General features: G+C 40.9%; 1 protein-coding gene across 1 annotated transcript in view; it reads left to right on the forward strand.

Annotated features, from left to right (window-relative positions):
• Nucleotides 1-25392, forward strand: part of ap1ar (adaptor related protein complex 1 associated regulatory protein) — an 89352-nt gene that overhangs the window by 48977 nt on the left and 14983 nt on the right. Inside the window, exons 3-8 of the mRNA XM_072255958.1 lie at nt 5670-5696; nt 6687-6712; nt 7206-7302; nt 9755-9853; nt 18020-18084; nt 22324-22397. Coding sequence (XP_072112059.1) covers nt 5670-5696; nt 6687-6712; nt 7206-7302; nt 9755-9853; nt 18020-18084; nt 22324-22397 — 388 coding nt within the window. The remainder of the gene's footprint in view (nt 1-5669; nt 5697-6686; nt 6713-7205; nt 7303-9754; nt 9854-18019; nt 18085-22323; nt 22398-25392) is intronic.

Genomic DNA, 25392 nt, shown 5'->3' on the forward strand with positions numbered 1-25392 from the left:
TAAAGTGGTATAATTGTGCAGCAGCAATTTCTCCAAAATCCACAGGTTTCAAACATCTGACAACCTTGAACTCCTCCAGCTGGCGAAGTTCTTCCAGCCAGTTTGTCCATGCATGAGCAACTGATGTTAGTATAGTGTCATCCCAACCAATCTCTTTCTTACATAGATCTTGTAGGATCTTCTTAGCAGATAGCACCACCGGACTCAGAATTCCTAAACGTTCATAGATGTCTAGAACTGTAGAAAGGATTCTCCTTCTGATGAGTGGTCTATCTTGGATCATAATCTTAAATTTGAAAGTATCAGACTGAATGCACCATTGCACACGCAATACTCTTTCCACTGAAGCTATATCTTGATCCAAATCCAAATCTTTTGTGTCTTTTGCTCTTTGCTCTTCTGATATCATAGTGCACTATGTCTGTTACTTAACCACTTTGTGAATTGAAAGCCACCTTTAGCACAAATAGATACAGGGTCATGACAGAGAGATGCCACTTCTTCAGAGGACACTGGCACAAGGCATCATTAACAGAAGCAGTGCAAAACCTTAACCACCGTCTCATGGATGAACTGTTCTTCATTGTCTTCTGTGCATTTTCTAAGAGCGGAATTCACACAGCTTGGTGATGAAGTTGCTCCAAAGAGATGTGCTACCATTCTAAAGCCCACCATATCTTAGTTGAGGCCACCATCAAGCCACCAGATAAACCTCAGCAAATCAGCATCTTCTGCTGGTACTTTAACCTGATGAAACATTGATTCAATATCTGCTATGATCACTACTGGTTCTTTTCTGAATCTGGTTAGAATTTCAATCAGTGAGCTGATAAGATATGGTCCCTGTAAAAGCTGAGCATTGTGATATTCCTTGAAAAATTACTCCACGGTTAAACACAACATCACGTTTCCCTTTTTTGGGGTGAAAAACACCATGATATGGTAGAGACCAGATTTTCCCTTCACTTCATTCCAGATCCTCTGCTGACACTCTTTTGGCATAACCTTTGGAGATGACATCCTTCATGAAAGCTGTGTAGTCTGTGTGAAATGACAAATCCTTCTTAAACTTCTTCCTTCAATTTAGAACCTGCTGTTCAGCAATCTTCCCATTATTTGGCATGTTAACCCTCCTTCTTTCTCAACGGTGAACTAATCTGAAAGTGGCTATCCACCAGTTTTGCAGAATCTATAACCATCTCTATGAACTTGTGATCTTCACTTGACAAACCAGATTGTTCATCCTGACTGCTTCAGGGAAGACTGCCTTGAACTGCTGCTGCCAAAGCTGATCCAAGTTCAAAACCGAGATCCTGTTAATTATCAGCTCTGACATTGAGTGTCGTTGTTTTTCTCTGTGCCTCTTCAGTATAAGAATTCCCACCATTGGACTGTCCTGTACTCTTAGCACTCGCCTCACTTGAAGCTCTTAGTACATTAAATTTGGCCACCTGTGCAGCAATTTCTTCCTGCAACTTAAACTGCTGCTCCTTTTTCCATAGCTGTTCCTCTTGCACATCCAGTGCATGGTTGTCCTTCAGTAATTGTTACCTTGCCACTAATGCAGCTAAATCAGCCTCTAATTTAATGTGTGCAGAGGAGGTATCAGATACAGAAGGTGTTCTGCCCACAGCAGAACTTCAAACACTGACATTAGATACACTGGCACACAGATCAATGTCATCCTTTGGGTCTCTACAATATGCGTATTCAAAAAACATGCCTTGGAATTTGAGAAACATTGTCTGATGAAAAGTGAGACACATTTTCAATTGTTGGAGCAACGTGACCTTCAATGCAACATGTTTGGGTCAACCATTATTTCATATCCTTTGAGTACACTACTAAGGCACCAGATTAGATTAGGTTATGAGGACACGCAGTCCTCTTTTATTGTCATTTAGTAATGCATGCATTAAGAAATGATACAATATTCCTCCGGTATGATATCACAGAAACACAGGACAGACCAAGACTGAAAAACTGACAAAAACCACATAGTTATAACATATAGTTACAACAGTGCAAGCAATACCTTAACTTGATGAAGAACAGGCCATGATCACGGTAAAAAAGTTCAAAGTTTCTCGAAACTTCTCATGTAGACGGGAGAAGAAAGAAAACTCTCCCTGCCATACCCGACCACAGTCCGACTCTGAGTCGTCCAAAAACTTCGAGCTCCAACCAGCCCTCCGACACCGAGCACCATCTCTGCCGAAAGCTTCAACCCCAGCCCCGGCCGCCAGCAGTAGGCAAAGCCGAGGATTTTGGGGCCTTCCCTCTGGAGATTCTCGATTGCACAGTAGCAGCAGCAGCGAACCAGGCATTTCAGAAGTTACTCCAGATGTTCCTCCGTGCTGTCATGGCTGTCTCCATTAAATCAGAATTGTGCACAACCCCTATTTAACAAATACGATATTATTTCACCGGAGAGGCTACGCACGCTGCGTCGCGCCGCCATCTTCTCCTCCCGCCATATGTTTGAAAAACACTGGCTTTGTCTTTCTTGCTCAACCTTGGGAAGTAATGAGTTCAGTATGTGATGTTGCTTAGCAACAGCTTCATAGAGATTAATCAAGTCATCAAGATTAAATTGTAAGGCATTTTCCTTATTTCCGATAAGATCCTTAATTGATGGTTTAAGCCTTTAATTTTGTTCACATTTGTTTTATATTCCTCTTGAAGACTTTCAATTCTACCCGCTAAAACTTTCAAAGTAAGTTTAATTTCACTTTTGTCAGCCCCCATGTGACTGTCGCTGATGTCAGTTCCTTGCTTCGATTCACTCATATTACTTTTTCTAATTGTGCCACTTGCAATTAACTTTGTTTGCTCACAGCATTGGCAATACTCGATTCAATAAATTTAGGCAGCACACTGTCCAGGCATCCTCAGCTCTTAAACCAGATCGCATAAACAGCCTTCAAACAAATGTCAGCAACTGGAATATTTCGGCACTTCAATAAAATAATGGAACATGCCCTCAAGCAAACACCACACAATCGAGCAATAGTCCTCAATGAACAGCCAGCATTGACCATTCACAACAGTGTTCAAACCACAAATACACCTCATGAATCAACACAAGATTGTTACTTGCCCCAAGCTGTTCCTGTTTCTAGCATGATGTTCTCGGTGTTACAATTCCAATTTCACCAATGGGTCCAAGGCAATCCTTTGCCATAGTCTGGTGTTCATTTGGTATACCTGTTTTTTGTTGACAAAATGTTATGTTCACTTTAAAACAAACCAAAAGCCCTGAGAGACTAAGCCGGGAGATCAATACTGTATGATATGCTTCTAAAATAACGAAGTTCCAAAGTCAGAACAGATACTTTAGATCCTTTATTACAAAGCCAGCAAAGATGAACAATCTTGTTGCAAAAAAAAACTAATGAAACTAGGTTAGCAATCTGGCATTCAAACTAGTGAAGTAATAAAGCTAGTGGTCAAACTAGTGTATTTAAGCAAAGTTAGCGATCTAATTGGTGTTCCAATAACGTACCAATTAGCATAACTAAGAAGACGAACTAAATTAGCTGTCAACCAAAAAATATCAACTCCTGCCTTGCCCCCATCTCAAGTAGACTAAACCAACTTAGAGTTAATACATACCACACCCCAACTCATGTGAAAGGTTAGCATAATAAACATGCCACAAAATACAATACAGACCTTTCGTTCCAGAGACCATTATTGTGAACCACCTCTGAACCCTCCTCAGGGACAGCACATTCTTTATTACAGACAACCTAGTCCTGTTGAAATTAATGCTAACATACCATTTGTCTTCTTTACTAGTGACTTATCCTGCAAATTAATCTTGGGGATATCCCAATGTAGGACTCCAAGTCCATTTACACCTCTGATTTCTGAATTTTCTCCCCATTTAGAAAATAATCTAAACCTTTATTCTTCCTACGAAAGTGCACACCCCACAATCCCCCACACAGTATTCCATCTGCCACTTCTTTGCTTTCTCTTCCATCCTGTCCAAGTCTTCCTGCAAGTCAACCAATTTTCTCTCCAGCTAATACCTTATCTTTAACACAATGGACTCTTATCTAGAACAAGAGAAAATCTGCTGATGCTGGAAATCCAAAGCAACACACACAAAATGCTGGAGCAACTCAACAGGCCAGGTAGCATCTATGGAAAAGAGTACAGTCAACATTTCAGGCTGAGACCCTTCAGCAGGACTCTTAATTTTGTGGCAGCTTATAAAAAGTTTTCCATAATTCCAAGTAAATAATATCCACTCATACTCCTTTGTCTACCCTGTTCCTCATCAAAGAATTATAACAGATTTGTCAGGCAAGATCTCCCCTTCATGAAACTGTGCAGACTTGATCTTGTTTTATTGTGTGCTTCTGAGTACTATGAAGCTTCATCCATAATAACAGACTCAAAACTCTTACCTACCACAGACTCACCAGCCTATAAGTTCCTGTTTTTTGCCACCCTCTCTCCCTTAAATAGCAGTGTCATTTTAGCAATTTTCCTGTCCTTTGGGACTTTCCCTGACTCCAGTGATTCTTGAAAGATCACTACAAATGCTTCCACAGTCTCTTCAGCTATCTCTTTCAAAACTCTGAACCATCTGGTCTAGGTGATCTATCCATCTTCAGGCCTCACAGCTACCCCGACAATTTCTCCTTGGTAATGGCCACTGCACTCATCTCTCCCCCGACTCCTGAATTTCTGGCATGTTGCTGGTGTCTTCCATTGTAAAAATAGATGTGAACTTTTTCTGTTTCCCATAACTACTTCTCCAATGTCATTTTCAACCACTCCAATGCCCGCTCTTGCCTCTCTCTTGCCTTTTATAAATTTTTTTTAAACTTTTGGAATCTTATTATTTGTTAATTTACCCTTGTATTTCATCTTCAAAGTTCAAAGTAAGTTTAATTGCAAAGTACTTTGTCACCATTTACACCTGGAGATTCAAATGAAGGCTCCGAATCGTAGCAGAGTTATGAATGATTCCCCAGCAGCAGAGACAATATTAATGTCTTTATGACCATGAGATTAGCGGGGGCCACCTCCATCAACATGGTTCAAGCACTTAGTTGTGCAGCAGCCACTTTCCTGTACTTAAGATGTACCCAACGTGAAGTAATAAAATCCTGAGACTTGGTCTGAACTGTTGACATTTTTTCCCCTCCTTTGACGCTGCCTGACCTGAGTTCCTCCAGCACTTTTGTGTGTTGCTGTGGAATTCTAGCATTTGTAGAATCACTTGTTTATAATAACTTCCTTCACTAGAGGTCACTGTTGAGAGACCTTGTACAAATTCTAAAGCAGCAGATTGGAGAGTCTTTGATATATGTCCCCATTTATTTTTTGGGGATGTGGTTATGGAGAAATGCATTGTGTAATGTATGTAACATCCTTACTTTCAGTGAATGCTTACAACATCTATTCCAAACTTGTGAAAGTTATAATCATAGTGAATTTGAAGCCACAAATATCAGGAAGGAACATTGGTTGCAAAAAATACACTTTTTTGCATGTTTTTCTGAAACTGCCATAGCTTTTCAGTCGTTCTAAGTTCACTGTTCTCTTGTCTGTTGCCCTTTTCCAATTGGGTTGCACATATCAGCAAAAGCATCACTTAGTGGTACATGACACTCATTCAAAATTAATTACACTCTCTTGTTTCCTTACAGTTTGAGAATTTGGTGGAGAGTGATGAGGTAGGTTTGCTTCAGCTTTCTTGGGAAATCTGACAAACTGTATTTCAGGCCATCATTGTGTAACTGTATCATGGATGTGTTTTCAGCAGAACTGAGATTATTACTAGGAGCCAGACAAAAGATCTGAACCTGTGAAATGGCAAAGGAGCTTCTATTGTCATTGTGCCAAATTTTGTGATTTGGGAATCAGCAAGGTTGGGGGGGCGGCGGTAGTGTGATCCATATTTCCTAACGTAAGTTCCTCGTGCCTTTTAATGGGAAAATCGTTTGGGGTTTGTCTTTTTTAAACAGAAATATACCAATTGTGTATTAAAGCATTTTGCTAATTATGGATAATGTTTTGGATTTGTATTTCAAAATTACTTCTGTCCTTCATTGATTCAATTTGTAATTACAAATATACATATAAAATGAGGAAGGTCTCTGATAACTGGCAAATCTTTTTTGGTACCCTGAATAACAAAATAATGATCAATTAACATAATACGAACAAGTTTTTCTGTAGGTTAATTATTGTTTCTACTGGTTGTCTATCATTGGTGACCAAGAAATGGGCTGTTTGTAAACTTCACTAGCATGTTGAATCTCTCATTCTCATGCCTAAATAGGGTATAGATGTATCAACTGTGGTTTGTTAACAATATAGAATGTAAAACTATGCATTCTAAAGATCTTTTTCTGTACAATTATGACATGGTTATTAGGTTAATTCGGACTATATAAATTTAGGTTTCAAAATAATGGATGACATTTTTTCTTTAGTTAATGTAAAATAATTCATAAATAAAAATGTTTTTATACCTTTAGTTTTCACTCAGCCTAAGTGTTAATGCTACAGGCTGCACAGTAAAGTCTTTACAAGCTTTACGGTACTTGTGTTTTGGTGGAGATAAAATTTTTGTATATAAGCATTTAAGCTGCTTGTAAAAAATGACCAATAATTGCTTAAACACTGAATTTTTAATGAATTTTAAAAATTGTTATTTACAGACTGAAAGTCCAGGATCCAACCAGAGGTAAGGAGTTGGTACCATAAAAGAAGAGGACGTTAAATGGGTACTGCAATATAGTGCCAGAATGTAGTCAGGTGGTCCATACAAAAAAAAAACAACAATCTTTTGTGGGGAATTTTTTAAAAGATTTTTTTTTGCACTGAATTAACGTGATAAAATTCTGGTTCTTGGCAGTAGCTGCCTACACACATCACACCTATGTTGTCAAGATGGCCCCATAAAGTATGTTGGGTTTTGAGGAACAATTTCTGTGGTAGCCACAGTACATCAACCTAACATCCTGTCACAAAGAAGCAAGAGAAAAGGTTTGTGGGGAGGGGAGGGGAAGGTGGTGGGGCTGAGGATGAGGCTTATAGAGTTTGTAATGAAGAACTTCATGCACTCACAATCTTACAAACATTATGATGAGCATTTTGTTTTTGTTGTGTTGCTTGTCAACAACTACAATGTTTCTGTCTGTCAGTCAACACATTTTTTGCTGTTCCCATTTTTGCAGACCAATTAGTGAAGATGAAGTTCAGATCCTTCACGACAGGCAGTATGATGCACTTACTCAGAAGCAAGTGGCAGTGGACACACAGATCCAGTCTGAGGTACAATAGAGATGATTTAGATTGCTCTTTGGAATTAGAGTATTTAGATATATAACGTTTATAATTTTGATATGTTTTAAAATACTTATGCCAAAATTTGTATTAGAACCTATGGTAAGCTGTATATTTAATCCATAACAGATCTTTTCTAATATTCCATTTACCATTCTTCATTGCTTTGAACTTTAAAGCCAAGAAACATTGAAGTTTGCATAAAAGCCAGGGAATATATAAGGCATAATAATGGTCCTACCTACTTTTAATTGGAAAACAAATTGTCTTTGTATAATTTGTTAGCTGAATAACAACCACATGCATCTTTCAGCACCATTCTAAAACTGATTGAGAAATGTCTGCTCTCAGTGTAAGTGAGAGACCAGGTTTTGTTGACTTGGGAAGAAATAAATTGAATTATCCATCCATCCATTCATTGCTAGAGAAGGACATGGACTCTACTGAAATTCAGCTTTGGTTTACTTGAGCTCAGGGCTTGTTGGCATGAGTCCATGCTAGATTGCTCTGTGACATAACATTTCCTATCCTTACATTTTCTTTATAACTGTTAATATTTCGTAAGAGTTGAACAATCTCAATTCAAATTCTGTTAAATGTAGAAATACATGATGGACTGCAGTCTGGTATCTTCCACTTACTTAGGTTGTGAAGAGTGTAACCATGGAAAATTGGGCATATTGGTTCTCCTGCTGATCAACCAGCAAGCTGCCCCCAGTAACATCTTTTGAAGTTATTAGATTAATTGAAGTTAAAATGATTATATATAATTTAGGAATGTGTAAGATGTTATTTAGTTTTATATTTAAATGCAACTCTACATGTTCTCTGTTAGGATAATAATGCTAGAAGGCAAGCCACTATGATTAAGACCCTGTTGGTCCAGTGGTCTCCAACCATCAGGCCACAAAGATATGCTATGAAGCCACGAGAAAACAACATGGTTTGGCGATATGAAATGATATGAGTCAGCTGCACCTTTCCTCACTCTCTGTCACGCACTGTTAAACTTGAACGCCCCCCCCCTGTCGGCCGGTCCACGGTGCAAAAAAGGTTGGGGACCCCTGTGTTAGCCAATGCCATAATGAGTGACACTGAAATTTACAGTGAATGTTGTTTCACCTCCAACTGTTCTATTTCCTGCCAAATTTGAGGGTGATTGACTCGCTGGTGAAGAAAAGGTAGGGATAGTTCGATTATTTGTTAAAACATTGAATTTGGGGACAAATCTGTTCAATTGCTGCTGTGAAAAGAACAAATAAAATACTGTGTTACACTGAATGAGAAAGATTTCAAAACAAAATGAATGGTGGTATATGAGAAGGGGTTTGTCCATCTGGAGTTCCGTAAAGTTTTGGCTGAACTGTGGGAGGGAACATTGGGAGGGTGCAGCATAATAAAATGAGGCTAAAACTTGATAAGTTCTATAAGACTGGTTGCAAAAGTTTGTTTTTACCCCACTATGAAAAAGATTCCTATGATCAAATAAGTTTCTGAATCACAGAGGCAATTAATATTAAATTGATCCAAACATCAACTCTTGTTTTTAAATTTAAAATAATTTGGCAAAAACAATTGGGAAGGTAGAAATAAATAAAGTGTTTAGGAAGAACTATTCCACAAGTAGATACTTGAAATAAATGCCAAAAAAAGGTCCAGTGAAACAAATAACAGGAATGCAACATATTTGCAAATAAGTTTAATCGCATTCTTTCAACATTCCACGATTGAAGATGGACATATGCTGGAGTGAACATGGTAACAATTTCCCAGTTTGATGTACATCAAAAAAGGATCTTCCCCTTTGCAGAGTTCCTTTCGGAGCACTGCGTGAGAATTAAATAATGTTGTTATGAGGAGTGTCAATCACTGGTCATTCACAATACACCTAATGCTTTGCTGGACTGGAACGACACAAAGGTAAATCATATTATTTATCTTGATATCACTTGCACCTCTTGGTTGCCATCACCTGTCCTGACGACCTTTCTGTTCTGCCCCACCCCCATCATCTCCCCTGGACTTGATCCGCCATTGACTAAATCGAACTCAGACCCTCCAGGCTCAGAAACTTTCCTACCCCAGGGGTTCAAAAGCATTCTCTCTCCCCCTCATGCATTCAGCCTCTGACCTTTTCCCTAAGCTGCCAGCCTGCATCTTGCATCTGATTGTTGGTGCCCTTTCATGGATCCCCATGTTCTTATCTAAATAAAAAATCATGAATTTGTGCATTATGAATTGACATGAGCTATATCTCACAATATTTTAGGATATTGTTTTGTTTAACTTTGTTTCCCCCCAATTTATTAAAATGTCTTATTCCTTCATTTTAATTTCTGGTTATGTTATGTATTTTGCGTTGTATTTGTACTACTGCTCAAGTGCTTTCTAGAGAGGTTTATCATTTTGTTAACCCTTTTTTTATTTCATTCATATGCAGTTAGCTGCACAAGAGGAACAGTTAAGGATAGAAGAAGAAGCATTTTATGCTGCACAGCGTGAAGCAGCCAGGGCAGCAAAGCAGAAAAAGCTGTTGGAGGTGAGGGCATGAAGCCCCTGTTCGGTTTCTCAGCTGAAAATGCCTTTACCCATATTTTGTTGCTGGACCATATTTAATACATCTGCACTTTACAATAAGCTTTTAAGGTGATCAAAGATCTCATCTTGTTTAGATTGCACCAGAACAATACTAGCTGTGCTCATTTCTAATTGTTATGTACAACTCCAAAGCTGCAAAACCTACTTTCTTTATAGGAGGTCATCAACGTGCATTGAATTAAACAGACTGACATCATTGGTACATGCACAAAATCTGAACAGAATGCTTCATCATGCGAGAGGCGCTACATTTCAGCTCCATACACTTGAAATAACATGAGCTAGGTGATTAAATATCTAGTCCACAATACTTAAAGGTTTTTCAGTGATGTAGATGTACAAACGTGCATACAGTCACTTCCATTTTGCCTCAACTTGCATTGTAATCAAGTATTAACCTACAATGACAAACATTTCACTGACATTCCACCACTGGTCAGAATATTTGAAGAACTTAAAATACAGACCTGTACTAGTGAACCAACAAAAAATTGATGGTATATTTGTACTGCCATAAATGTAATTGTGTTATAATCCAGGTGCCACTTTAAGTCACTGAACTATAATTTTTAATTGATAATCTTGACATCCAGTGTTATGATCAGGACTGAATAGAAAGAACATAACCAACCTTGTTACAGCTTTAATTTTAATCCAATTCCAAAGATTAAAATTCTAATTGCAGCATAAAACTGGTTACATTCTTTCTACTGTGTTCAGATCATAACTGAGGGAATTGGTAGGTGTGGACTACAGCCAATGTCAAGGTTATGAAACGAGAATCATAGGATAGCAGAAGTCTTCTGTGACTTATAGTGGCACCTGCACCAAAACACTAAATATTTACAGCAGTACGATCATACTGTCACTCACAATTATACCTTCACTTCCATATGCATTCAATAGTCATAGTCTGGTGATGTTCTTCAAACCCTAATGGAATATTAGTTAACTTTTTACGTCATTAATGAGTAAAATCTGAAAGGTCATTGTTAAATGTAAATAAAAATGGAATATTAACTAAATATCATCCTACTGACAACTCCAAATTAATGCTATTCTATGTTTCATCTATATACAGATAATGTGTGTTGTGGCTATGCATAGGAAATGAAATATCGATATAGTGGGAACACACTCATCACCTGAGCTAGTTAAAGGGCCTGCCCTTTGAATGGTAGTTATTCACAGCAGAATTTGTTGGAATCAGCAGCACTAACCTTTGTAGTCTGATTGTTTCTGAAAACCTCTTTTGGGGGCAGGCGGTGGAATGTGTGCTTAAGTACGGGTCAGTTAACCTCCAGCAAAGGAGGAGAGAGAAAAAAAGCAAGAGTGGATCCTAAATCTAGAGCTTCTTCACAGTGGAAATCAAATGAGGAGGAGCAGAGGGCCTGGTGGGTTTATTCTGTGTCCTAAGAAGCCTTACACTGACGTCTATCCAACCCTGTAGCAAGACAGCCAGAGGGTACAATTTTCAAAGGCATTGGTGATGAGATCTGACACTTGCAGACTGAACTACTCCAGCTGGACACTTCTGCTTGTGGAGATGATGAAAATCATTGCTCTAAAAATGCTGAAGAAGCTTAACCTAATCCGATAGTAATCAGCTCTGACCTGGTCTCACATTCATAGTAGTCCACTGCATACCTAGTGCCACACTGCACCAAATAACTGGCAGCAATTTGTTAATGCGTGCCCCGCCCCCCCCCCCCCCCCCCCACCAGCATCACAAGGAAAATCTTTGCTCTGAACCGCTTAAGAAAACCAGGGCAACTGTCTCCTTGGATATTTTAACACCTACAAAGGTGACTCCACCTCACATACCATCCTTTGCTGAACATACATTTTCCCTTTCAGTTTGATCACTCGTTGACTCTTGAGGTTGCCCCACAATGTTGTTGGAGTTCTCGCACCACAGGTGCTGTAGCTGGTCAGGATGTTCCCTCTTCACACCTCAGAGCCAGTTAGGGATGCTCAATAATTGGTGCATTTTGCAGCAATCTTGTCTTTCCTGTGTCTGCCTGTCCTCCTGCTACACAGTACAACTCCAGTATCTACAAGCCAAGCTGTTGAATGGTTGCACACTTACAGTGAAGGAAGTCACCCTTGGCAGTTAGGGCCAACACAAAAAAAACAATCAACTGTGTTATTTTATCTGGGATAGCCTTTGGGGTGTGATATGAGCTACTCGTATAGCATGCTCTACTTGTGACCTGCCCATGTAACTCCAATTATAGTTGCTTCAAATATGTTCCTGATCTTTAATGACCTCCCACCCCACCGCCCAGGATGTTGATTGGCAATGATAATGTTCTTGCAAATTGGGTGAATTAAAATCTTCCCCCCTTTGAATTAAGCATTGTTTGGCACTTCTGTGGTACCAATATTACTTGCTACAGACGACCTTCACTAATCCGACTACCTGTAATCTGGTTCCTTTGATAATCCGGCACTGATTATGCTTAATGTGATCCTTCTGTAATTCGACATTTTCACTTATCCGGAACTCCTCAGGTCCCAGTGGTGCCGGATTAGTGAAGGTCGACCTGTACTTAGCAGCAAGACAATATTCAGGCATTTGCAGAGGAATTGCAGGTGGATACCCACGTCTCACAGAAAGCAGCTGATGGGCCTTTCCTGAGTAAGTCCTGCAGTCACATTCTGGAAACAACAGGAATTCTGCAGATGCTGGAAATTCAAGCAACACACATAAAAGTTGCTGGTGAACGCAGCAGGCCAGGCAGCATCTCTAGGAAGAGGTGCAGTCGACGTTTCAGGCCGAGACCCTTCGTCAGGACTAACTGAAGGAAGAGTGAGTAAGGGATTTTCACTCACTCTTACTCACTTACTCCCTTACTCACTCTTCCTTCAGTTAGTCCTGACGAAGGGTCTCGGCCTGAAACATCGACTGCACCTCTTCCTAGAGATGCTGCCTGGTCACATTCTGGAGCTGTGTTGATTGATCTGTGACAACCACAACCAACTTGTATATGATGCCACACTGAGTCAAATATTGTTTTCATACTACAGATGGTCACTCTAGCCTTAGTTCAGGCATTTGACTCCTTGGTTCATTTTTGTACCAAGCCAATGAAGTCTGAAGTCCACTGTTGATGATGAAACCAGGCTGGGTATTGGTGAGCAGTTTCATGCCACCTGATAGAAAAAAAATACCTGGATAATTAAGAGTAAGCAGATTAGGCAGTAATTAGATTTGTTCTGATTTTTGTGATACAGGTCTGCACTTTTCATGGTTAAATGCTAATGTTCTAAGAGTACTGGAACTGCTTTTTGCTGCTTCAAATGCACTCAGCAGTTTGATTATTACAAGGATGAATCAGACTTGCTGAGTGAGTTTCTGTGGCAATGGGGCTCTCAGGAGGAAGTGGAGCTGTGTCACATCCTCTCCACGTGCCATGCCTCATCTTTAAACACTTGTGCGTTGGGCCCCATGATCAGTGAGAACGAGAGTGTTTCATTACAAATTGTGTCGACGGTCAACATCTCCACTTTAAGATACCATCATAAAGTAGCCCAAGGCAGTTTCACTGATGAGCAGAATTCAAATTCCTAAAATTTATTGCAGTTCGTGCAATCATGGGGAAAACATTGACTGGCGTCTCTCGTGCACAGATTTATGCAATGGGTGCATGTGAAAATCTAGTGTAAGTAAAACCTGGGAAAGATGGCACAAATCCCACAGGCAGCTTCACTTTAGCGTCTATTTTCATGTGTGAGTGAATTTCTCGGCCTCTGTGCAAATCACCTAAGGGAATAATTTTGAAGTTTAATAGGCTACAAATAATGAAATGCACTGGAAGAAGAGAAAAAGAACTGAACTCCCAAAGAGAAACTGCTTTCAGTCAATTAAATTTAGTCTCTGTCTGTTTCTTTTCTTGTCTATTTAAGTCAACAGAATCTTTCCACTTCTGCTCCACAGCCTCTTTAATGCTCCTGTGGATCTAATATGGCTTTCTCCTTTGTGCACTCCGCTGCTTACTGTACATTTATCACATGTACAGTGAAATGTGTTGTTTGCAATAACAACCAACACACCCAAATATGTGGTGGGGCAGCCTGGAATTATTACTACACATTTTGGCACCAAGAAAGCATTTCCACAATGTTCAGCAGAACACAACCAGCAACAACCATAGAACAAATCGCTGCAGCAAATCAAGTCTCTCCCCCGCACCGCCCCCCCATCCCGGCCATCCTTGGCCTCCTCGGACTTGCAGGCATTGGGCCTGGGGTCTGTACTTCTGAGCTTGCCAATTGAGGTCTTCAACATTTCTCTACCTCCAGACTCAGCAAGCTCTGCACTTCACAGTTTGGCTTTGCCCTTTGGTATTGACTCCAGGACTCACAGGTCAGATGTGAACTTTGTACCTCAACCAACTGACCTCTGGCATTGTTGACGCTAGTCTGTGGAGCGCTTTGGGCCTTGAAGTCCAGACTCACGTACACCTCCAATCCCAGTGGCTTGGGAGATCACTGGTATCTTCAGTGCTTGCAGCCTGCCCTTACCTTTGACCACTGAGTGTTCTGACCTTGACTTAGGAAACAGTTTTTTACCCCTGACCCTTCACTCTCACTCATCCCTGTTCATAAGCCCTAACTTGACCCCTTAAGTCCCCGCGCTGTCCCCAAAACATCTGTACAAACCTAAAAAAATCAGCCAAGTCTGAGCCACAACATGAGACATAGCAGTTTGGTGCCATTTTGACTCGAACACCTGCTCCTGCCCCTGACCTCTTCCTCTCTTTCATCCCTGTCCCCAAACGTTGAACTGACAACTAACTCCCTGTGCTGCCCCCAAAACAATCATTAAAGACAAAAATAAACAGTCTGAGTCACTGCATCGGATATCACAGCTCAGCCCCATCTTGACTGAAAGTGTGTGGTACATCTGGGACATCCAGTCCTAGATGTGCTACAAGTTTCTCGGTTTATGCAATGGACAGATTAAAGATTTATTGTTTGTTCACTGACTACCAAGTCTTCAAGATTCAATTTTACTTATGATGCGTACATTGAAACATACAGCGAAATGTGTCATTTGTGTTAACAACCAACATATCAGAGGGTGTACTGGGGGCAGCCCACAAGTTTTGCCACACTTTTCAGTACCAGCATAGCACGCCCACAATGCTCAACAGAATATAATAGGCAGCGAAACAAACCTCGTTTCTCCCTCCCGCCCATGTCTATTCAGTCCTTTAACTCCATGGCAAGCCTCCATTGGACTCAGACTTAGGCCTGCAGGCTTTGGTCTTCGACTTCCCCATGGATTCGTAGAGTCGGCTCTGGCCAATAGGCTTCGCCATTCAGACTTCCAATTTGACCCTTGGGCCTTGATCCTTGGAATCAATCACTAAGTACTAGCCCTCAAATTCTGCACTTGCAGACGATGGGACCTTGAACACTAGGCCTCAAACTTGTGACTCCCATGGTTAATCAGAATTTGTTACTCCGGCACCCACCCGGCAGCTTGCTGACCTGGGGGTCCATCATCTATCCTGTGCTGGCCTGGCATCTGACATTCGACTGTGGATGACGCACATCCTCATTGCTGGCCATCGAACGTGGAGTGGAGACAGACTCTGGCCCAACCTCTATTTCCCCCACATCCCTGTCCCTATAACCTAACCTGACCCCTTAGCTCTACCCTCTGTCCCCAAAACCATCCTTATGAACCTAAAAAAAAACAATTTAAAGAAGCAACTAAACCTAACCCGATACTCAACTTCCCTGGAGATATTTTACCTGAACCAGACTTCTTAAGTTCAGACCTTGAACTGACCTTTACTGCACCATATTCCCTGTCAATTAAGTTGGTCTTCCTGCACCTCTGACTGCAGCAATTCATGTATGCTGGTATCCGCATTCATGCTTCTGCTATCTCCGTACCATTCCAATGTTGTCCCACTTGGTTTCTGTCTTCGACTTTGCAAAAAAAAATGCACGTTTTCTGCCGTCTCTATTTTAACCCATTGTCTTGCCGTCACCCATGACTTTCTGATAATCAGTCCTTAATATTGAAAATCACTATTCATGATAAATTAGATGTTACATACTGTAACACAAGTGGAATTACAGCTGATAAAGAATACTTGTATATAGTTATTTGCTGTATTATGTTGGCATCCTGTATCACAAAGGTATCATCTTTGTGTTCAAACTTCTCCATGGCTTTGCCTCTCCTTGCGACATCATCCAGCCCTACAAATGACTGTGACCTCTGCATTCCTTTAATCCTGGCCCTTTGTATACCTTCCACTCTTGTACCCCTTTATAAAAAACATTCCTTTAACCTCCTGGGCTCGAAGTTCCAGAATTCTTCCTTTAACCTTTCCACCTCACTCTCCTAAAATCCTTAAATTCTACCATCCAACTAACTTTCTGGCCACTTATCTCACTGTTGGGCTGAGTGACAATGTTTTTGATTATAGTGCAAGTTAGAATTCAATACCTACTAACACAATTTCAATGTTTTATGTCTATTTATTCCTCTGATTGATGCATAAAGCTGTCTCTATGTGTTTCCTGAGTAAGTGGAGCTATAAATTCCTGAAGTAGCCGCAAAACAGTAATATGCAGGAAGAGAAAGGCAAGGTTGGATTAAATTTGGGCTACAAACACGACAAAATCTACCAATGGTGGCAATCCAAAGCAACACACGAAATGCTGGAGGAACTCAGTAGGTCAGGCAGCATCTATGGAAGTGAATAAACAGTCGACGTTTCGGGCCGAGACCCTTCATCAGGACAGGAAAGAAAGAGGAGTCAGAGTAAGAAGGGGGTGGGGGGAAAGGAGAAAAAGAAGCACAAGGTGGTAGGTGATGGGTAAAATAGGGAGAGGAGGAAGGAGTAAAGTAAAGAGCTGGGAAGTTGAGTGGACAAGGGAGTCATGTAGGGAGTGTCCCTTACTGCCCCACTAGCCTCCATGTCCAGCACATAATTCTCTGTATCTTCTGCCATGTCCAACGACATCCCACCACGAGCACATCTTTCCCTCCCCAGCCCCGCCCCCACATACCGCTTTCCACAGGGATCACTCCTTCACAAGTCCACTCATCCCTCCCCACTGATCTCCATGCTAGTACTTGTCCTTGCAAGTGGAACAAGTGCTACGGCTGCCTCTGCATCTCCCTCACTACCGTACAGGGCTCTGAAAGGCCCTTCCAAGTGAGGTGACACTTCATCTGTGACTTTGTTGGGGTCATCTACTGTATTCGTGCTCTCACTGAGGCCTCTTGTATATAGCTGAGACTCGACGTAGATTGGGAGACCACTTCGCTCAGCACCTATGCTCTGACTGCCAGAAAAACCGGGATCTCCTGGTAACCACCCATTTCAATCCTAATTCCCATTCCCATTCCAACATGTCAGTCCATGGCCTCCTCTACTGCCGTGATGAGGCCATGCTCAGGTTGGAGGAGTAACACCTTATATTCCATCTGGGTAGCCTCCAAACTGATGACATGAATGTCAATTTCTCGAACTTCCGGTAATTGGGTAATTGCCTCCCCACCCAGCCCCCCCCCCACTACCACCATCACCATTCCCCATTCCTGTTTCCCTCTCTCACCTTATCTCCCTACCTGCCCATCACCTCCCTCTGGTGCTTCTTCTCCAGCCCTTTATCTCTTTCATCAGTCAACTTCCCAGCACTTTACTTCACCCTCTCCCCCACCTTGATCTGACTTCTCCTCTTTCTTTCCAGTCCTGATGAAGGGTTGTGACCGAAACGTCAACTGTTTACTCTTTTCCATAGATGCTGCCTGGCCTGCTGAGTTCCTCCAGCATTTTGTGTGTGTTGTTGTGTAAGTTTGGGATCATTCTGTGAAGAATTACTTAGTATGTTCATTCTAAGGTGCAATATGAAAATTAATGATTTTGTTTTGAAACTTTCAAATTTTCTTGACCTTTTCTGTGCCCTTTATAACTGTCTATTATTTAATCTATTCCAAATAAAAACTGATTAGTAAAATCACATGTAAACGATTGTATATTTTGTTTCTGTTCCTCTGGGTTCCAGTTTGCAAATCAAGCTATAGTATTCTGCCTGCAAAGATGATGTACTGATTAGTCTTTGTCCTCCATAGCAACAAAGGCTGCAAAAGATGAAGCAAAAGACCAAGTCTGCTGCAAGCCCTGATCAGCAAAATGGGTGAGACTTCCTTAATATTAAAGTTTTTCCAGTGTCATGTATGTCCTCCTTCTGTTGTGCAGGCAGCTGGGAAAATGAGCAACTGAGCTATTTAAAAACAACAATCTTTAGAGAGTTGCCCAATCTTGGCCAACAGTGATGGCAGTTTCAAAATTGGCTTCAACACTTTTGAATTAATAATGGAAGTATCTGTTCCTTCCTGTAATTGTGTGTACATTGAAGCGCCCATCAAGGCTGAGCTAAGACAAAGCTGCATTAACGGTGCCAGTATTAGAATAATTACTAGTTCAAAAGAGAGTTTGGGAGGGTTTAGCAGCATTCTTCTCAAAGTACAAATAATCAAGGAAATACAACCCCAGTCTAGTAGTCGGAATTTTTAGTCTATGGTACTATTTTGCTATTGGATATATGCATTCCAAGAACAGTATAAATATTTTGAAGTGGGGAGCCTGGAACTGAATACATCATGTGAACGGAACAGAACTCTGAGCAACCATAATATCGTAGTATTTCAGTATCCTTGAGAAATAGATCAGTACTCTATTATCCTTTCTGAATTTGTTTTGTCTATCCACTTGCTCTTATGATTTCTCTGCTTGGGGCCCCTAAATCTCTCTGCTCATCCATAAGTCTTTGCTCCTTATCCTTAATATAATGACGGTGGTAATTTTTCATTTTCTGTGCTTTTACAGTTTGAACCAGTTTTCCCCCACCCATTCAATCAGTCAGTGCTCCTTTTTCATTTCATTCACCATTCCCATCACATTTTTGAAATTCTACCAAACTCAGTGGTATCAACAAGTCTTTGGTGTAGTCAGGAAAAAGCCGAGGCACTAATGTAAGAAATACCTTTCAGCCAATTTAAATACATTCATTTTCCCCACTGTTTCCTGCCTTCCAGTAAAGGTTGTTCTCAGTTCCACTTTCATTGTGCAATTTTAAGTAGTTTCTCAAAGTTCACACAAATTCCATTAGATACTTCTTTATTTGCCCTGTTTGATATCATCTCAAAAGGTTCATCTGAGTTCATTGGACGTGATTTAAAAATTTTTGCAACTTCCTGTTGACGCTCAGTAGTAACTTTTGTTCAACTGATTGTCCTTCACCGCAACTGACCTTCAACTAAAGGGCCCGCAATTATTGGTTTTATTTTCCTAGTGTAAATAATGGAACGTCTAGTGCTTTACCCAAAAAGAGATTAATTCTTGCTTCGGGAGTCTTTTGAAAATTACTGCTAATGTTTGAAAAGGAATTCCTAACTTTTTTAATCTTGGGACAGAAACATCAGGTCCCAATAATTTGTCAATCTTTTGTTGCATCAGTTTGCCCATTGCACTTTTCAATATTGAGTATATATATTGAAGGAAGATAGGTTCCTTCCTGTTATCTTGTTGCAAAGTACACATATATTTGCCAAGCTAGAAGAAAATCAAGCAAATTTAGTTTTTACTACTCAGTGTCTAGCCAAAAACCTGAAAAAGCCTCAAAACAATAATGTCTAAATGATCAGTCTCCCAAGGAAGTTATCAAGGCTTTTTGGTTTAAATTGGTTTTGTGTATATTTTACTGTATTGTGTCAAAATGAAGATAATACCCATTTGAAATAAAACATTTTTCCAATACTCCAGTTATGAATGGTAGTATTTTGAGATCTATGATCTACTGTCAAAGTAACCATTGTAATGAACACCAATTTTTTCCTAATACCAGCTACTTAAAACCTGCTTCTTCATGTAGCTCCAACAGATGAGTCGATGAATATCTTTATTAATTGCAGTATCTGTCTCTTTATCTTTTGGTTACAGATTCCAGAATTTCCCAGGGTCTTTTCTCTTTCCCATTTTTCTGAAACATCTAGGTTTGGCACATCCATGAGATCCAACTTCTGTTATATAGACTTCATCTTCTTAGAATGATGTTGTGCTCAACTTTTTCAGATGCCCTTTGGGAACTAAAGAAGGCAAGGCAGTCATTCAGAGAAAAAGTTGGTCAATGATGAATAAACCCTTCTCAGGCTTTCAGCGGGTACGGATATCGATTTTAATCGGTACCTACCCGGAAGCCTGAGAAGAATTTATTCTTTGTATATGCCAGGAAAGTGCTAAATCCTTTTTTTTTTGATCAACTGATTATTCTTAACCAGATTTTCTGGTGAAAAGAGATGCCAGGATACTTAAATACTGTTGGTAAGTGTTTTCATATTTTATCACTGTGGCTTCCAAGACTAAAGAACTACTCCTAGACAATAGCAATTAACTCTCGTATGGCCAAAGGAAGTATGCTTCTATTCACTGTGCACTGGTGTCTCCCACTAATCTCCCTCCCCGCCATTCAGAGCTCCGAACAGTCCTTCCAGTCCTTTTTGCATGCAAATCTGCTGGGGGTTGTCTAATATATCAGGTGCTCCTGATGTGGCTTCCTCTATATTGGTGAGGTCCATCATAAATTGGGGGACTGCTTAGTTGAGCACCCCGACTCCATCTGCCAAAAACAGAATTTCCTGATGGCCAAATATATTAATTCCTATTCCCATTCCGACATATTGGTCCATAGCCCCTTCTTGTGCCACGACATAGCCCCCCTCAGGTGGAGGAGCAACACCTTATATTCTGTCTAGGTACCCTCCAACCTGATTGCATCAATATCGATTTCTCCTTGCAGGTTAAAAAAAAAGTGTCCCTTCCCTTGCCCTCTTCTTTTCCCCATTCTGGCTTCTTCTTATCTGCCTATTAGTTTCCCCTGGGTCCCCTACTCCTTCCCTTTCTCCTATGGTCCATTCTCCTCTCCTATCAGATTCTTCCTCTCCAGTCCTTTACCTTTCCTACCCACCTGCCTTAATCTATCACCTTCTAGCTAGCCTCCTTCCCCTCCCCCACCCTCGCCACCTTTTTATTCCGGCATCTTCCCCATTCCTTTCCAGTCCTGAAGGAAGATCTCTGCCTGAAACATCAACTATTTATTCATTTCCATAGGTGCTGCCTGTCCGAGTTCCTCCAGCACTTTGTGTGTGTTACAGTGGTACTGTGTTAGCAGTACCCTGCAGAGAGCTGATGTGGTCGCATTACTCTTCATTCCCCAGTCTGAGTGCTCAAAGGGACATCTACTCGGCCTGTGCAGTACTCCACCAGCTGCTCAGCAATGATTTGCACATGCAATGGTGTGAACTGTCCGTGAGGCCTAGTTGAAATGGGCTGAGGGTCAAGTGGTATGGCAGTTCTGAGATGTGAGGCTGCCATAGTGAAGGCAGCCATTACTTTGACTGACAATATCTGCCCCAGACAACCTGAATCCTATAAATGCTGTCATCACCTACTGCAGGATGTGATGGAAACTGCTATCAATTATTCCATCTCTAAATGATAAATATTTTTGTAACACATTGCGAAAGATCTTCCATCACTTTTATTGTACTTGCAGAAATCTGCTGTACCACCAGTTCTGCTGTGTGTCCTACTCTGGCATATGAGGAGTCCAACTGGAGTATGAATGTTCATTGATTTCCAAGGGAAACTTACCCACCAATCATGTATCTTGGCACCAGTACAGTCACCCCATTCAAAAGAGAAATTATCTTCAAAAAGCTTTTAATTTGATTTGATTTAGTTTAAATGTATTTACTTACTTTTAAGTGTGGCTCCCTAAGTTTTTTTAACTTATTAATTTTTTTTACTTGGGTTCCTACCTGGCCGTATTCACTTAGTGTTAATTGACCACTTTAAAAAGACTTCTGGGTGAACTTCTGGCTATCAGTACCGTATTGGGGGCATAGCTTTCTTCCAGGGCTTTTTCCGTTGTGCTCCACCTTGCTGCATTTGACCAGACCAGTTCATTGAGAGCCAACATCTCAGCAGAAGATGTCCAGGACCATTTGGAAACAGCAGTGATCCAAGGAAGGTCGAATAGTACTTATTTGAACAGCAGAACATCTGCCCCATTGTGTTACCATATCACTGATGTTAGTTTTAATGAAATATTGAAGTGATCATAAATGCTATATAAGTTTAGCATTCTGCTACTGAAACAGAATGCTACAGCACTTATACATGACATTGTTGTGCAGGCAACACTGCAGACAATCAGCCAAATTTAATTATGAGGAGTTTGACTGTACTTTCTAGATTTGCTTCAGTGCTTGGCATGACTCCTACTGAGGTCATTTTTCAAATCAGTCCTAAAAGTCTTTAAAACTGGTGGTGAACTTGACTAATGGATTGTTAATTTTTCTCCTACTTTGTGCAGTGAAACAGGAGAAGACTTTGACACATATCTGCAGCATGCAAAATCTCAGTCGGAAGCTTTCCGAAACCAACACAGTAAGTTTTCTTGCTGGAAGATGAGGGCAAGATATTCTCCCAAATACTTTTTTTAATGCATAATTATTTTAGTTACCTGTGGCTAAGTGTGCATTTGAACTTGAAAGTAGATCAGTGTATTGAGGGAAAACCAGTTCAATTGCTGTGATTTAGGTTGCATGCTGGTCCAGTGACCATGATTCTATTAGTTTTTAAATTAATATGGACAACTCTACAGATTAAGTTTCTAAACTGAGGCAGGACCAATTGTGGAGACATTCAGTGGGATCTGACAGAGGTTGATTGCGTGAGGATGTTTGCTGGTTAAGGGATGACTGACGAGTGGGAGGCTTTTAAAGGTGTAATATCAAATATCCTGGAGGCAACCAGTCTTGTCAGGTGAAGGGAAAAGCTGGCAAATTTAGGGAACCCTGACTAATGAGCAATGTTGAGGTTAGTAGAAGGAAGTGTACTGTATGTGGGTCTAGACTAGGGGCTCCCATGCCGGGGTCCACAGACTCCTCGGTTAATGGTAGGGGACCAAGGCATGAAAGAGTTTGGGAAGCCCTGGTCTAGACAATTGGGAACAAGAGAAACCCTCTGTCAATACAAAGTACACTTGAGGGAAATCAGGAGCACAAAAAGAGGGTAAGAGATGAATCACGCAGACAGGGTTAAGAAAAATTCCAGACGGTTTTAGGGTTACATTAAGAGTAAAAGGGTTGCAAGGAAGTGAATAGGTCCTATAAGGATTATTTAGAGCAGCCTTTCTCAACCTTTTTGCCCTGGAGGAACCCTCGAAATAATTTTCAGGTTTCGGGGAACCCCTGCATGAAAATTATTATATCTTGAGCTCACATTACATTAGTGTGATCAGTAAGTTGTAGATATAATAATCCAAAAATAATTGTTGATGTTCTTTTGAGTACAGAATGAATTTTTAGCTGACCTTTCTTGAAAAAAAAGATAGCTAAGCTTAGCTTACCTTTCTTGAAATTGCTCTTTCTTTCTCTTCCATAAATTTTAAAAACTCATAAGGCAAACATAATAAATTTCTCAATTATGGGTTGAACTTGAGATAAGCCACAAATTTTACCTTCAACTGGAATGAGACAATTTCTATCTTTGCTCTTGATGCTTGTTAAACAAGAAAAAGCTTGCTGTCATATGTTAGAAATTGTAAATTGCAGCAAAACGGTCATTGCTTTCCTATGAATGACAGAATAGTTCATTCACAGATAGCCAGAACTTGTTCGGGGCAGGTCAGTAAATCTCATCTTGAGTGCACAATCAAGAGTGCAGTGCGCAAAGTTCTTCATCTCTCAAAGTCAAGTTCTCAGGCTGTGCAGAAGATTCAGAGAAAGGGTCCCTCACCCAGTCATACACTTGTATTGAAAGGGAGGAAAAGTGTTGTTCAATTTTGTTCTGCAGTTCTTCCAGGTGATTTTCAATAAGACTTGGGACTTTTTGATATCCTTCCTCACTCTCAAGCCCAAGCAGTGGAGACATTTCAAGATTTCCTTTTGCACCATGATTTTTCCAAAGATTCAGTTTCCTTTTAAATCCAAGAATCAATGTTGCTTGAAGTCAAAACATTTTCTCCAGGGCGTTGCAGAGACTTGTTCAATTGCTTCATATGATGAAAAATGTTTGACAAGTAAGTTAGTTTCTGCAGCCATTCTTCATCTTGAAAGCTGGCCTACTATTTTCTTGAAAGTACTCCTGTAATTCACCTTTCGGTTCAAACACCGTGTTGAGAATTCTTCCTCTGCTAAGCCAGCGGATTTCTGTATGTGGCAGGAGGTTAGTGAGCTTTTTGTCCAGGTTTTCACACAATTTTTTAAACATTCTCGTGAGCTGGACTTACAGCTACTAAATAACTTGCTTCCTGAGTCTTTTTACTGACGTGACTTTATTTTCAAAAGTTTTAATAGTTTTTTGAGATTCCAATAGTTGTTTAAAATAATCAGCACTGTTGTGTGTCATATGGCTATGATTTGTAGTTAACTGTTTTTTTTTTCTATTTTGCTGGAGCCATTGCTACACTTGTAAGTTGTTTGCCACAGACTGGGCACAATGAAATAGGACAATTTGGATCACCAGTCCATGTAAAACCCACTGATAAGTAGCTTTCATTGTAAAGATGTGATACTGGTGGATTACTTTATTCCCACCCACTGCTTTTGTCTCCAGGACCCAGAAGAGGCTGGTAGACTTCCTCTGGGGCAACAGGAGGCATTGGGTCTTGGCTACAGTCCTGAGTGTTCCGATGGCAGAGGGCGGTCAGTCATTGGTGTGTGTGCGCACCCAGCTGGCAGCTCTCCGCCTCATGACCCTGCAGAGATACCTGTATAGTGACCACCCTCCGAAATTGCATGCACTGGCAACGCGCTTTCTCCGCCGGGGACACAGCAGCATTAGTCACGTCACCTTGGTGAACTGCCTCGCTTTTGCCAAATGCTGTTGAGGGTATGGGTCTAGTCTCACCCAGACTGGGTGCTCCTGCGCTGGTGGGGGATGGTACTGTAGCTGCGAGGGGGACTGGTCCCTATCCAATCACGGTGGGTGTCGAGGGGACTCAGGGAAGCGGAGAGTTTCTAGCTACACCACCACATGATGGGCTGGAAGTTTATTGTCAGACTCAGGCTTCAGGATGCCACGTGGGAGAGGGTCTCACTTAACATGAGTTGTCTCGCGAGGATTCCCACTGTGCCCTTCCATGACACTCCAAAGCATTTCTTGTATGGGCTGCTCTTGCACACTTGTCACTTCCTTGCCTTCATCTGCTGACCAGACTCACCTTGACAGTCTGTTTTATGATCTGGCAGTGAAGGAGGTCCCTAGCTGAAATCTCATTATGCGGGGAGTCCTTCCCCTGTACACTGGGGATCTGAGATGGAAGGTGTTGCACAGGCAGTACAGTACAACAGATACTGACACCCATCCACCTGTCCATTCTGTGGTCGGGAGGAGTCGGTCTATCTTGCTTATATGGAGTGTGAGGTTGCAGCCCCTG

The sequence above is a fragment of the Mobula birostris genome, chromosome 4 (assembly GCF_030028105.1).
Source record: "Mobula birostris isolate sMobBir1 chromosome 4, sMobBir1.hap1, whole genome shotgun sequence".
Classification (NCBI taxonomy): domain Eukaryota; kingdom Metazoa; phylum Chordata; class Chondrichthyes; order Myliobatiformes; family Myliobatidae; genus Mobula; species Mobula birostris.